The sequence below is a fragment of the Pholcus phalangioides genome, unplaced genomic scaffold (genome assembly GCF_987345545.1).
Source record: "Pholcus phalangioides strain wild (caught in Gottingen) unplaced genomic scaffold, Ppha-v1.0 ptg000010l_1, whole genome shotgun sequence".
NCBI classification, from domain to species: Eukaryota; Metazoa; Arthropoda; class Arachnida; order Araneae; family Pholcidae; genus Pholcus; species Pholcus phalangioides.
Window position 1 is genome coordinate 4,529,417 of NW_028301603.1, and position 13,426 is coordinate 4,542,842.

Consider the following 13,426-nt stretch of genomic DNA (forward strand, 5'->3'; position numbering starts at 1 on the left):
TCCGATATACGAGTCCCTAGTGGCGTAGAAGGAATAAGGCGGTTGACGACAAACAATCCCTTCTACGATTCAAAGATATAATTAAACATTTATTAATCAATTAAACACAAATAAACAGAACCTACAAGAACGAGTGTACCGCGTGACTGTCTCGTTTAAGCGGCAAAACCCAAGTTCAGTTCCAACATCGCGCAGGCGCGTTCTTTTCCCCTTTACGTGGACAACGCCATCCAGTTGTGGACGCTGTCGCCACAGTACCCCTCCTCTAAGTGACGGAGTCACATCGTCTATCCGGAGCTCGGACTACTCTGCCGGAACGGGTACGTTGAGTAGGAGTAGTAGTGGGCGCAAACGACTCATGTCGGGTGGTTGGAATAGTCGTCGTCATCTGCTGTTCTGGTGTTGATGGAACTTCGATGTCAGGCCCGTCCAGGTACTGGTCGTTGAGGAGATAGGCCGGTTTGATTCGGTCGATCGAGATGACGGATTCCCTGTTCTTGACACGTACACGGAAAAATTTTTCGGATCGCGACAGCACTTCGAAGGGACCTTCGTAGGTCGGTTGTAGAGGGCGTCGGACTGCGTCGGTGCGAACGAAAACGTGTGTACAGGTCGTCAAGGCTTGTGAAACGTAGACATTACGTGTGATGCCATGTCTTGAAGTCGGGATCGGCTTGAGTGTGTCCATGGTGCGTTTCAATTTGTCGAGATAGGTGATTGCTGGTTCCGAAGCATGTTGTTCAACGAAAATCTCTCCAGGCAATCTCAGTGTTTGACCGAAGACCATTTCGGCAGTGGTGGCGTTGAGGTCTGGTCGAAAGCATGTTCGGAGGCCGAGGAAAGCCGAAGGAAGACTGTCGACCCAATCTCTTGTCATGCTAGCCTTCAGTGCTTGTTTGAGCTGACGATGTTAGTGTTCGATGAGCCCGTTTGCTTTAGGGTTGTAAGCAGTCGTATGGATTTTTAGTGAATTTTGATTGTTTGTCGAACTAGAGTCGAGAAGTTTGGCGAGTTCTGGAGCGGTCTGTTGGGCGTCGGCCAGAAGAGCGTAGTCGATTTCGTCTAGATGGAGTGTGTCAGCTTCTAATCGAGAGAGAGCGTCTGCTGAAGTGTTGAGAATGCCAGGCAGATATCGGATGTCGGTAGTGTACTCGCTGATGTAACACAGCTGTCTTTGGACGTTCGGAGACGCTGACTCGAGCTTCTGGTGGAATGCATGGGAAATTGGTTTATGGTCAGTCACGATGGTAAGGTGACGACCTTGCAATTGATGGCGAAAATATTTTACTGCGAGGTAAATAGACAATAGTTCGCGTTCGTAAGTACTCTTAGATTTCTGAGTAGAATTGAACGAGGTACTGAAGAAAGCTAAGGGTTTCAAGCGATCGAGTAAGTCGACGGGATCTTTATTTGAGGCGGTTGTGTTTGGGAGCTGCCACGATGAGCCTTGCCAATTGTCGACGAGCGTGGACAGCCGCCGGTCGTGTGTAGACGTCCGGGTCACCACTTGTCTAAGGTCACCGGCAGCTAAAATCAACGAATTGGAATGAAATTGGGAGATATAGATGTTTAAGATGCGCTCAAGGATGTGGGAAAAAAAACGAAACTCCAGTACTCTTGCGGTTACGGCCACAATAAAAAAATTTCGGAAAATCTCAATGTTATCACCTACTTTTATGCCTTGCGAAATGATCAGCGTATCAAAAAAAAAAACATGAATGACGTTGAAACGGTAATTGTAGCACCAAAATGCGGCCGCAGGACGCGAAGAAAGATCTCACGAACGGGTTCGTGCGCTAGATGCTCTTTCGGGGAATTCCTTCGAATCTGCGGAAGCCTCATACTGAATGTCTAGCGCACCAACCCTTTGGTGAAATCTGCTTTTTTTTATGGTGCTACGGGTACCGTTCCAGCGCTGTTCGTGGTTTTTTACTGCACTAATCACTATGCAATGCATAAAAAGTGTGTGTTGTCGTTATAATTTTTCGAAATTTTTATGCTGTAACCGTTGCTGCGATGATTTCGTTTCTCATCTCATTCTCGAGAAACACCTAATTCACGAATTTCATTTGCTTTCGTTGATTTTTGCGACCAGGGGATCATATGTCAACAAAGTTATTTTATGGCCTAATACCATACCTAATACCATTGTCTATACAACGGAGTAAAACTCGCAGGATTCGATGTGCTTGAAGCATGCCCGAGTGCCCGTATGCAGCAACCTCATGGTCATACATAAGGGATGTTTCAGCAAAAATTCCCTAACTTTGAAATAACATAACTTAAAAAAAAGGTAGATTGAAAGATGTGATAAGTGGGTACATTTGGTGGGCTGACCCTGTATTCTAAATACACCGGTTTTCAAATTTATTTTAACTCTCATAGGCCTAAACTTGTATACGGCCCATGGGCTCGAGCCATCCCCACCACAACATTGGCCACCATCTCCATAGCTATATATCTATGGAAATATTAAGTATCAGCCCTCTCCCCCCAATATTTCCCATAACCTCACGCCTATGTTTTTAACTAATAGATGTCGGAAACACCGTTTTTTATTTTGTGACTTCTTTCTTTGGGTGAGATGGGTGGACGGAGATTGGTCCACCCTTCCCAGAAGCAGGGCCTCGGTTAGGAAATAATAGCGGCACCAGAGGTGTCTTCATAATGCCTTGGCACCCTTAGCCCCGATTTTATATATATTCTGTGGGAGGGGAAAATCGGCATCCAAAAAACCATACATCATTACTAAATATACCGGAAGGAACGCTGAAAAATATCCATACAAAGTATACAGGCACAAATAAATGTGAATTAACAAAACAAAATTCAAATTTCGAACTGAAGAAAATGGTAAATCAATTAAAATTAGGGCCTGATTAAAGAAATTGTCTGTGGGCAAATGAAAATTCAAAAGAATTCCCGAATTATATTTATATTATATTCCAGAATAAAGATGCAGAAAATTCCCGAATAATTTCTTTCTAGATGAAAATATTAAATTCCAGAATTATTTCTTCCTAAATTAAAATGCAGAATTCTGGAATCGATGAAAATTCCGAATTTCTGAAAGAAATTATCATCACCTTAAGTGTGGGCCCCTCCTCCCCCCCCCCAAAACGTCGGGCCCGATGCGACCGCACCATTTGCACACCCCCGTAAGAACGGCTATGGATGGAGATACCTGCAAACTCGACTGGGTTGTGTCAACAACCAGCTTTATTAGATAGACCAGCGGTTCTCAACCAGTGCTCCGCAGAGCCCCCAACGTTTCCGTGTGAACTCCCCAGGGGGTTCAGCTCGAGAAAAATCCAAAAAAAGAGCAGTAAATTCGGAAAAAAATAATTATAAATATTTTTGAATAATAATTAATAAATCAGTAACTTTGATGAATGAATGAAAAATAGGCTTACACAGGGCTCCTCCATAGAAATTAAATAACAGAAAGGGCTTCGCGAGTCAAGAAAGGTTAAGAACCGCTGAGATAGACCAAAGCTGGTGTTGGTTGAGTAAATTAAAAAAGATCTTCAGTCCTCATCTTCCTGTAAATTCTCATCTATCAAATTCTGAAGCTGTTCATTTTAGCTTTGTCTCTTTTTTTAAGTGCCCCTTTGTTTTAAAAATCTTATCCTAGAATTTTCGGCTGTATCTGGAACGAATCGAATGGTTTTCCATAGGAACCCGTAGGAAATCGCGTTTCGGCTGACGAACGTGATTCCGGATCGAATTATCTTCGTTAGCCGAAGTATCACTGTATAGGTCACCCGTAAACATCTTTAATTTTGAAGGGGGTTGGGGTATACCCTTTCCCCCTTTATCTCTGCCCATGGGTGTGGAGATTCGGAGGGCGGGTAGCTGCCAATTGGGTTTGATTTTTCGTCTACCTAGTGTATATAGGCTAATTATTTTTTTTTTTTTCTCATTGCTAATAACGTTTTGCTATCACAGTTGGCACTTATGAACTGTGAGAAAGTGCCCTCTGTGAGGTAAAACTCTTTTACATGTTGCATTCAATTGGCCTATTAATAGGTGGTTGCGAGGTGCGTCTTATAGACGGCGGCCTGAAAACTATTCCCAGGAAGGAGTGCTTCCGCTACCACACAGGCCAACGCGCTTGGATACCGATGTCTCCCATGAAAGTGGGCCGTATGTTCCATGGCGTCACTACCCTCAAAGGCTGCATCTATGCCATCGGAGGCAAAGACTACAATTCCAGGTGAGGTTCCGTGAGTCTCAACATAAATAGTGTCACTACCGCTGAGAATGTCAATTACAAATTTATTTAGAAATATACATTGTTTGGGCATGATGTTGTCCGCGCGACATCTGTGTTCACATTGCGATCGTTATTGCTCATAATGACACCCCTTTACAGACTCCGTCAGTCTTTGTTGCTACTCATCACCCAAATCATGCGGTCTTTATACTGGGTAAGCCCAAGTATTCTGTGGTTCCCAACTTCAAGGCGCCAGTACGAGCCGATGTCCCCGTTAAAAAGTCTCGCCACAGAGAGGAACAAACCTGCAGTGGTACAATTATTATTTAATCATCACACTTATAGTTTGAAAAAATTATGGCAGATGGCACCACTATAACAAAGCACTACACGGATACATACGTCACGTTAGGTTCACAACACATAAACGCACAGGTTCCAGCGTGTCCCATTGTCTTCGACCACCTGCTAAAATCTCTTCATTGAGATAGATCGGTGGGTCATGATCTGGTTAGAAGGGGGGTAACCCCAAGCTTCTCCAGCGCACCAAATAAATATTAGTTTGTTACCAGGATGATGATTGGGTAGGCCCAAACTCTAGTCTCAGGCTATATGAAAAATTCACCGACAACAGTTCACCATCACCGAAAGGAAAATTTGCCGCTTTGAAAATTCATCACCACGCAATTTAACGACAAGAAAATTTACCTACTACAGCCAGTTAGAGAGTGAGTAAATGAGCAATCAGTGAGCACTTCAGATAAGCAAGTGAGAGGGTGAATGAGTGAAGGAGTGGATAAGCAAGTGAGAGGGTGAATGAGTGAGGGAGTGGATAAGCGAGTGAGTAAATGAATGAGATTATAAGCAAGAGAGTGAGCTGTGAATTTTTATTTCGGTGAACGCGATGAACCCCATCCACCCTGTATCCACCTATTCCCCTACTCTGTCTCCAGAGGTTATATAAACCAGTAATTCTGGTTTCTTCATTCTTTATAATTATCACATGAACGACTTCCCCGTGAGCCCAACAGGACTCACGGCCCTTTACGCTGATGACAGCGCGGTCGCCCAGTGCCATCATAGCCCATTGCGCGCATTGGAACGCCTTCAGGAAGATGCAAGAGACATCGAGCAACAGCAGAACCAGACTGAATGCTGACAAAACAGTTTTCATATGGATAACGGGAGTCAGACCCAATAACCTCCCCCCCCCCAGGCCTGCCTGGAGGTAGGGGGCTTAAGAATAACACCGACAGACAGAGCCAAATACCTCGGAATTATCCTCGACAAGCGACTCACGTTCACGCTGCACGGCAAAGAGGCGGTGAAGCGTATGGCAGTTGCCGCACACAACATGAGAAGAATTTGTAAATACAGGGTTTCTTCAACAGTGAAAAACAAGATCATTCTCTACAAATTAGTACTACGCCCACGTTCATGTATGGAGCCATCACGTGGTTTTACTGCAATGAACGCCAGGGTCTCTGCCACCGAACTTATCCCGTTGCCGAGATCTGTTCCAGTCCAACTTCGTGGCAGAGTCTGGAACAAAGTGAGTGTGTACACCTAACAGTCTGAGTGTGTATGATATTTCAGTGCTGCCATCTATACTTCAAATTGTGAGTGAAGTGTAATGATTGAATATTTGTAACGTTGTAGGCCTGTTGCTCTCTGTGGCGAGACCTTTTAACTGGGAGATCGTCTCGCATTCGCGCCTTGAAGTTGGGAACCACAGAAAACCAACTTCAGCCGACCACCACTGTGGGGTTCGCATCGCGAGTCCGTCACTATAACCACTCGACCACCACAGCGGCATGTCGTTTTACTGCAGAGATTCGCTCATGATAAAGCTCGAGCGAGAACAAAATAAATACATAAGATAAGTCCTACGAGCCCCATGGTTCCTACGGAACAGAAGCCTTCGTCAGGACACAGGGGTCGAGACCCTATTTGCTTTTAACCAAAGGCTAGATAGGAACTTCTACACAGAGATAGAGAAATCGGAACATGATCACCTCCGGCAGATATCAGACTATGAGAGTGATGAATATCTCTGCCGAAGACGCCCCAAAAATATCCTACACCTACAAATGCCCAACGTGACAGGACTCAGCCCACACACACACAAAACAACACTCACGAGCAACATAACATAACATAACGCGCACAACACAAAACGAAACTAAACACACCTCACAACAAAAGTGACGTCACAGCTGCTATCCCTCGCCTAAAAGAGACGAGGAAAAGAAATCTGACGTCAACCCGCACGATAATAAGAGTAGGAGAAGTTCCTCCCCCCTCCCCCTCATGAAAGAGCAGAAATGACATAAGAGCGTCTACTAACACAATGGGTTAGAAGAGGAGGAAAAAGAAAGATAGATCGCTGCGTTACCATGGTAACGTAGGCGAAGAAAAGCGACAGCAACGGAGTTACTTTATCAGGAGCCGTTGCCTAGCAACCCTCAGCGGAGCGATAAACCGCTCCGTTGATGTAAATAGGATGTACAATGTAAATAATCCCAATTCCCCCTCCCCCCCCCCTTTTTCTCATTTTTTTTATTCTTTTTCTTTCTTTTTTATGGTAGAGGTATTTTCCATTTTCATATACGGGGTGATTATAAAAAAACTATCCCGACATATGGGGCCCTAACTATCATACCATTCACAGAAACTGAATGAAATTTTGGCATAAGGTATTTTGAGGTATGCGCTCAAGAATGATATGGAAAACAACAGTGTCACTCTAACAGTTACGGTTACAGTGAGAAAATTTCGAAAATATCAAATGGCAACACCAAGTTTTTTTGTATTGGAATGCGATCTCCATACGGAAAAACACTAAATAGCGTTGGAATGACACCTGTAGCACGAAAATCCCCGGAGCTAGGCAAGGAAAAAGGACTTTGCCGTGCACCAGAGCATTAATGTTCGTTTCATTCGTCACACTGTTTCTTCGGCTGAGATCCCAGCCTGATTATTAGTCCTCCACAAGGTCATGTGGAAAATTTGTGAAACACAAGAAAATGCTTTATTTTATGCTGCTTCTCTGTCCTTATTGGTTGTCCTCACTTTTAGCCTATCTACCGCCGGTGATTTTCATGCCACAGTTGCCGTTCGAACGCTATTTAGGGTTTTTCACAATGGAGATCACATTCCAATACAAAAAACTTGGTGTTGCCATTTGATATTTTCGAAATTTTCTCACTGTAACCGTAACTGTTAGAGTGACACTGTTGTTTTCCATATCATTCTTGAGCGCATACATCAAAATACCTTATGCCAAATTTTCATTCAGTTTCTGTGAATGGTATGATAGTTAGGGGCCCATATGTCGGGATAGTTTTTTTATAATCACCCTGTATATAATCATTTCATATTTTGTACAGACTGTTAAGTAAACATAAAACATGCGCATGACTACATCATAATTAATGCTGACGGTTCTTAGGAGACGCCCCCCCCCCTTCACATAATACGCTCAACCCCCCCCCCCCCCACGGAAATTATAAACCTAGGCAATTAAGAACGAATAAGTGACAAATAACATCAGGATCAGGGAGTAGGCTTGCGTTCTACACTATCACTGCAAATCAATGATCGAACGTACGGGTAAAAAGTAGCAATGGACCATTAAAGTTAAAATTTGTTTTCAAGCCCTCTGGGCGCTAACTTTTGAAGGAAAAGTAAATATTAATTTAGTGTGCACAACCAACAAGATGGCGAAGATAGATGAAGGGGGTATGGGCCGCTATCACAGCGGCGATTGCGACCCCGGCCCACTAATTATGGTCATGGTCATAAACCAGTAATTCAGTGTTCCACAGTGGAAAATCCTTACAGTATCCAGACCAAGAAAGCCCCACGCGAAGACAAACAGCCGAAGACAACACTTCCGAAATCCCCGGCTGCAAATTCTATCTGCCTATACAGTCAAACCTCGATAGTGCGTCACCCGGTTAACACGTCACTCCGCTTACCGGGGGTCACTTTTTGGAAGTCCCAATTGTACTCATGCAGGAATTGGCGCAGCTATGGCTTACTCCGTTTAACGAGTCACTCCGCTTGCTAAGTCATATTTTTGCTCTCCCAAGAGTGATTCATTAACGAGGTTTGACTTTGTATATATCCTATATGTTCTATAAACCTTGCCTATCTACATCCACACTCACAGCTGCAAACCGCTACTGGGAATGGGGGGGGGAGGCAGGTCTAGTGTTCCGGGCGACAGAGTAGAGGGGAAGGGAGTGAAAATTTCACCCTTTTACCTGTCTTACAACGTTACAAGGGGCCGCCAAAATGCACGTTTGCCCCGGCTGGCCGAGCATCTACTTCAGGAAAGTGTGTCAAAACTTCCTCCTCATATAACGTCACAATACTTTCCGTCAATGAAAGGTGAGAAAATGGAATATTGACTGTGCGAATGTGTGTTTACGTATCGGGGTGCTTGCCATTGTCAAAAACACACATTTTGTAGTTTTGTCTTTTTTTTCTTTGCAGGACGATGGCGACCATCGAATGTTACGACCCGCGTCAGAACACATGGTCCGACGCCCCGCCGATGATGATTCGTAGGATGGGCATGGGAGCCACGACGTTCGACGGGATAATTTGGATTGTCGGCGGATTCACCGGTGAGGATAACCAGCTGGCTCTCGTGGACTCGGTCGAGTGCTTGGATGTCAACCAAAACAGGTAAATTGGTGAGATATTCGATATTTTGTGTGTTTTTATTGTACAGGGTGTCCTGTAAGTTCTAGCGCGGCCTTTATCTCATCAACCGCCCGTCGTAGAGGTTTGATTCCAGTTTGAGAAAATGCTCACCACGCGTTCAAAAAACTACCTTGTACCAGTTTTGAGAGTGAAAATACAGTGTGTAACAAAATAGAAATATATATACGGACTCTGTGTGCTCTTATTTCCAATTAGAAAGTTGTTGCCCTGTGTCTCCTGATACCAACAAAAAAAAAATTCCCATGTTTCTAAGTGCAATATTTCACAGAGATATTCTTGAATTCGAATAACGGAGGAAATTCGGCAAAGAACGGCGTTAAATGCGGGTAGAATGGCTTTTTTCCGCATTTAACGCGTGTTCCTTCCCAAATTCCCTTCGTTTTTAGAATTCGAATATCTCAATGAAAAGATTGCAACTAGATATATGGAAATTTTTTGCTGTTGGCATCAGGAGAGACAGGGCAACAACGTTCTAATTGGAGCAATTAGAGCACAGAGCGACCGTACACATAAATAAATGTAGAAGTTTTTTCATTTTGTTACATTCAGTGTTCGCCAATACGCATCTAGATGCGTGCGTGATTCACTCATCAAAATTCAATTTTACTTCAAATTTCGTTGAGGAGTGAAATTACTCCTTCAATAGTTATTTCTCACTGATAAAAGGAAAGAAATACTCCTCTTTTTACAAAAATACCCCTTAAAATTTTAGAGAGAAGGGAAATTCTCTTCGAAATTATACAGGGCGCAGGCCTACATAAATGAATATCCCAACTTTGCAGGGCTTATTGAAAGAAAACTAAACGAAAAGTACAAACTTGTTGTTCATCGCAAATCAAAAATAACAGTTGAAAGTATAAATTCGGCACAGTTGTAAGTGTTAAATGTGAGCCCCTTTTAGTAACACGAAGGATATCGAGGTGGTACGATAACTGACCCCATGTCCGTCATTTGGGGGGGTCAGGGGGTGCCATTTTACCCCCCCCCCCGGCTTTTGAAAATACACTAAAAATGGTATATATATATATATACATATATATATATATATGCATACATTAAGAACATGTTCTTTGCCCCCTCCCCGCCCCTTGGAAAAAAAGTTGAAATGACGGCCCCTGATCCCTCACTCTTTTCAGCATATTTGGTGTGACGGTTTGAAAGGCTGTAGATATGCGTACAGGGCCGCAACTACATGCTTGGTCAGCCGGGGCAAGCACGCATTTTGGCGCCCCCTCATAATGTCGAAGGAGAGGTTAAAGAGTGAAATTTGCGCCCCCTCTAGTCCGGTGCTCGGGACACCTGATCCGCTTGCACCCCCTAATTGCGGCCCTGTATGCGTGTCTCAAGTTCGTCAACGTCATTTGGTAGCGGTGGAACAAACACCTGATGTTTGATGTAGCCCCAGAAAAAAAAAATCACACGGAGTGATGTCAGGGCTGCGAGGGGGACCATTGATGAAGGGCAAGTTCCTGGGGTGCTCAGCGACCAATCCACCGGTGTGGCAATTTGTCATTTAAAAACCCACGAACAGCTAAGTGCCAATGGGGGTGGTGCACCATCCTGCTGTAGAATGAAATCACCTGATTCTTCTATTAACTGTGTGGTGAGAAATGAATCACATACGTTAAACTCGCAGAATTCAGTCTGACGGCCACGTGCCGCCATCTATTCCAATCTTCATGAACTTTCAATTGTTATTTTTGATTTCCGATGAACAACAAGTTTGTACTTTGTTTTTAATTTTCCTTCAATAAGCCCTGCAAAGTTGGGATATTCATTTATGTGCACCCTGTATTTTCGGATAACACTGGTTGCACACTGCATTTTCTCTCTCAAAACTGGTAAAAGGTAATTTCTGAACGATTGCTGAGCATTTTTTAAATTGGAATCATACCTCTACGACGGACGGTAGTTGACATAAAGGCCGCATTAGCACTTACAGGACACATTGCATTCATAGCCCATGACCGCACAGTGTTCATCCTCGATCATTTTTCTTCCCACAGAATAATCGTAGGTCCGAGACTGCCTCGACCAACCGCGTACGCTCCTCTCATCAACTGCCAAGGGAAGCTCTATCTGGTCGGTGGTGCTCACCAGCCCCGGGATGACCAGGCGATACTGACCAGCCTTTCGACGGTGCTCACTTACGACTGCATGACGAGGGATTGGAAAATCATCACGGATCTGCCGAGACCTCTACATTCCGTGATAGCGAGCACTCTCGGTGAGTCAGCAGAGCAAGTTTATTGGTCAATTTATCTGGATATATTACCAGGGCCGTCTCAACAGCTTCGCTGGGGATCCCTGGCAAAGTCGTGCACCCATGCGCACACGGCTCTCTGCTCCAGGGCCTGTTTCTCAGAAGGGCAAACATGAGAAGTGCCAAGGAGCCCACAAATTTTCAGGGCCCCAAAATTGGCTGCCTTTTTTATTTTAGGTGCAGCCTACACGATCCACTTTCCCTACATACACCTCTGCCTCAACGAACATTGTATATAAGCATATTATACAAGAAAATTCATCACCGCCGGAAAAACAATTGACCGACACGACAATTCACCGCTGGGAAAATTCCCCTACAAACAATTCATCGTCAAAGTGACATATAATGAGTGATGATGAGCTAATCATGGGCGGAGATACGGGGGGGTGGGGGCATCCCCACCATCGCCAAAGATGGCGAAGACTGATCTAATGTAAATGCGTATATATGAATTGGCAGCACCATCATCATGCCATCCTTGCTGATCCCACACTTTCAAGTCTACCTCCGCCTACGAGTGACACTGGGATTTAATGATTCAGCAGGTAAGTAGATGATCGAGTGAATGAGGGCATGTCGATAAGGTACTCGCCTGAAGTACCGAAGGATGTTTAGAGGTGTCGCAAGTTCGATACCCTGTTCGTTCTTGTCAGAAACTTTCCTGACAATACAACAGAAACGGCGATGTGACCACGAAAAAGATTACTACCCCAGGGAGTCCCACATCAAGGGGTTAGCGCACCAACCTCTCGATGAGTATAATAAAAAGGGTGAAGTGTTCGGAATCTGAAATAAATCGTGGGTCCCGGTCTAATTAATCCTCGTGTGCAAAAATGACTGGGGTGCGACAAAAATGATCAAATGATGATCGAGTGAGTGAACAGATGAGCAAGTGAGTGAGAAACACTGATTCACTCAATCGCTAATCACTCGGTCATTCATACGGTTACTCACTCACTATTATAGCTTATTTATCTGTCGTAGTATAGCTTATAAGCTATAATACTTAACCAACTCATTCGGTCACTCACTGTTGACAAACTGTTGTGGGTGAATTATTCCAGCGGTGATTTTTTTCCGTCGCTGAATTTTCCTATGGGTGAATTGCTGGCGGTGAATTTTTCGTAAATTGTATGTACAGGGTGTTTCAAAAAGAATCACCCGATTAGAAATGCGTATATTACGAAAAATATTGAACACATACACTTAAGATTAATTTTATAGTACATGGCTAATCATAACGGTTTTTACAAACCAAATTAAAGGTGCTCAATATGTCTAGCTTGGGATGCACGGCATGTCTATACGGTAGTCAAATTCGTCCCAAACTTTTGCGAGCGTATATGATTGCATCCACTGCGAGTGGATTTCTGTGGACTACGTGCGAAATTCCGTCGGATGCGCTCTACATTGCCGTCTGACATGCGGGGGATGGCCAGGGGATTTCCCTTCACACAGACAACCCGTGTCTCGGAATTGTTTATACCATCGCATAATGCTCTGAACTGTAGTAAGTCGACGGAAAGCACGATGAACAGTTGTTACGGACTCACACTTCCCGAAGCTCAAAACACAAAACGATTTCTGTTGTGCAGTCGCCATCTTGGCAAACACTGAAGTGGCGGCCGAAGGAAGGAAGAGCGTTAGCGCTACCTGTCGGCAACTGTGTGAAACTTGAGATTTCCCTCTTTCTACCTATACATTATTCGATCGAAACGGATTAAAAGCTGAACAGTTATGATTTTTTTAATCGGATGATTCTTTTTGAAACACCTCGTATAAATGGGTCCACAAAAATTTATATTTCCCCAGGGTCAGGACTTATGAAAAACGGCCCTGACTAAAAAATACATATTAAAATACAGTTCAATCCCGCTATAGCGAACTGCAAGAGACCGGAAAAATCACTTCGTTATAGAGAAATTTCGTTATAAAGCGATTGCAGGTCTTTGCGTGAAGGGATTTGATTGGATACGTGAATTTGTGGACTCTTCTCTGTGGAAAAAACTAACTTTTGGTAATTGATGCTTTCTAAAAAATCCCTCCTAGGTGCCGACATATACATTCTCGGAGGTTTTTCGAACCAAGAGCAGAGAGCCCTGGACGAAGTCATTTTCTATGATACCATCGAGCGCAGGTGGAGGACTTGCTGCCCTCTACCGCCGTCTGTCGGAGGTTACGTTCTTGCCGCGGTTGAACGAGAAGCATGA

At 44.0% G+C, this 13,426-nt stretch overlaps 2 protein-coding genes across 2 annotated transcripts; one reads left to right on the top strand and one right to left on the bottom strand.

Annotated features, from left to right (window-relative positions):
• Positions 1-265: 265 nt before the first annotated feature.
• LOC149080776 (uncharacterized) lies at positions 266-877 on the bottom strand. Its single transcript, XM_089237369.1, has one exon. It carries the CDS (start codon positions 875-877, stop codon positions 266-268), a length of 612 nt encoding a protein of 203 aa, XP_089093495.1.
• A 1,707-nt stretch (positions 878-2,584) lies between these two features.
• Positions 2,585-13,426, top strand: LOC149080777 (beta-scruin-like). Its single transcript, XM_089237370.1, has 5 exons — positions 2,585-2,630; positions 4,030-4,216; positions 8,717-8,911; positions 10,957-11,177; positions 13,266-13,426. Exons 1-5 carry the CDS (start codon positions 2,585-2,587, stop codon positions 13,424-13,426), a joined length of 810 nt encoding a protein of 269 aa, XP_089093496.1.

Excerpts from the sequence above, each read along its gene's own strand:
- LOC149080776 (XM_089237369.1), bottom strand. The coding sequence starts at position 877 with ATGACAAGAGATTGGGTCGACAGTCTTCCTTCGGCTTTCCTCGGCCTC.
- LOC149080777 (XM_089237370.1), top strand. The coding sequence starts at position 2,585 with ATGGGTGGACGGAGATTGGTCCACCCTTCCCAGAAGCAGGGCCTCG. Across the intron at positions 2,631-4,029 it reads TTCCCAGAAGCAGGGCCTCG|GTGGTTGCGAGGTGCGTCTT; the intron begins GTTAGGAAATAA and ends GCCTATTAATAG. Across the intron at positions 4,217-8,716 it reads GGCAAAGACTACAATTCCAG|GACGATGGCGACCATCGAAT; the intron begins GTGAGGTTCCGT and ends TTTTCTTTGCAG.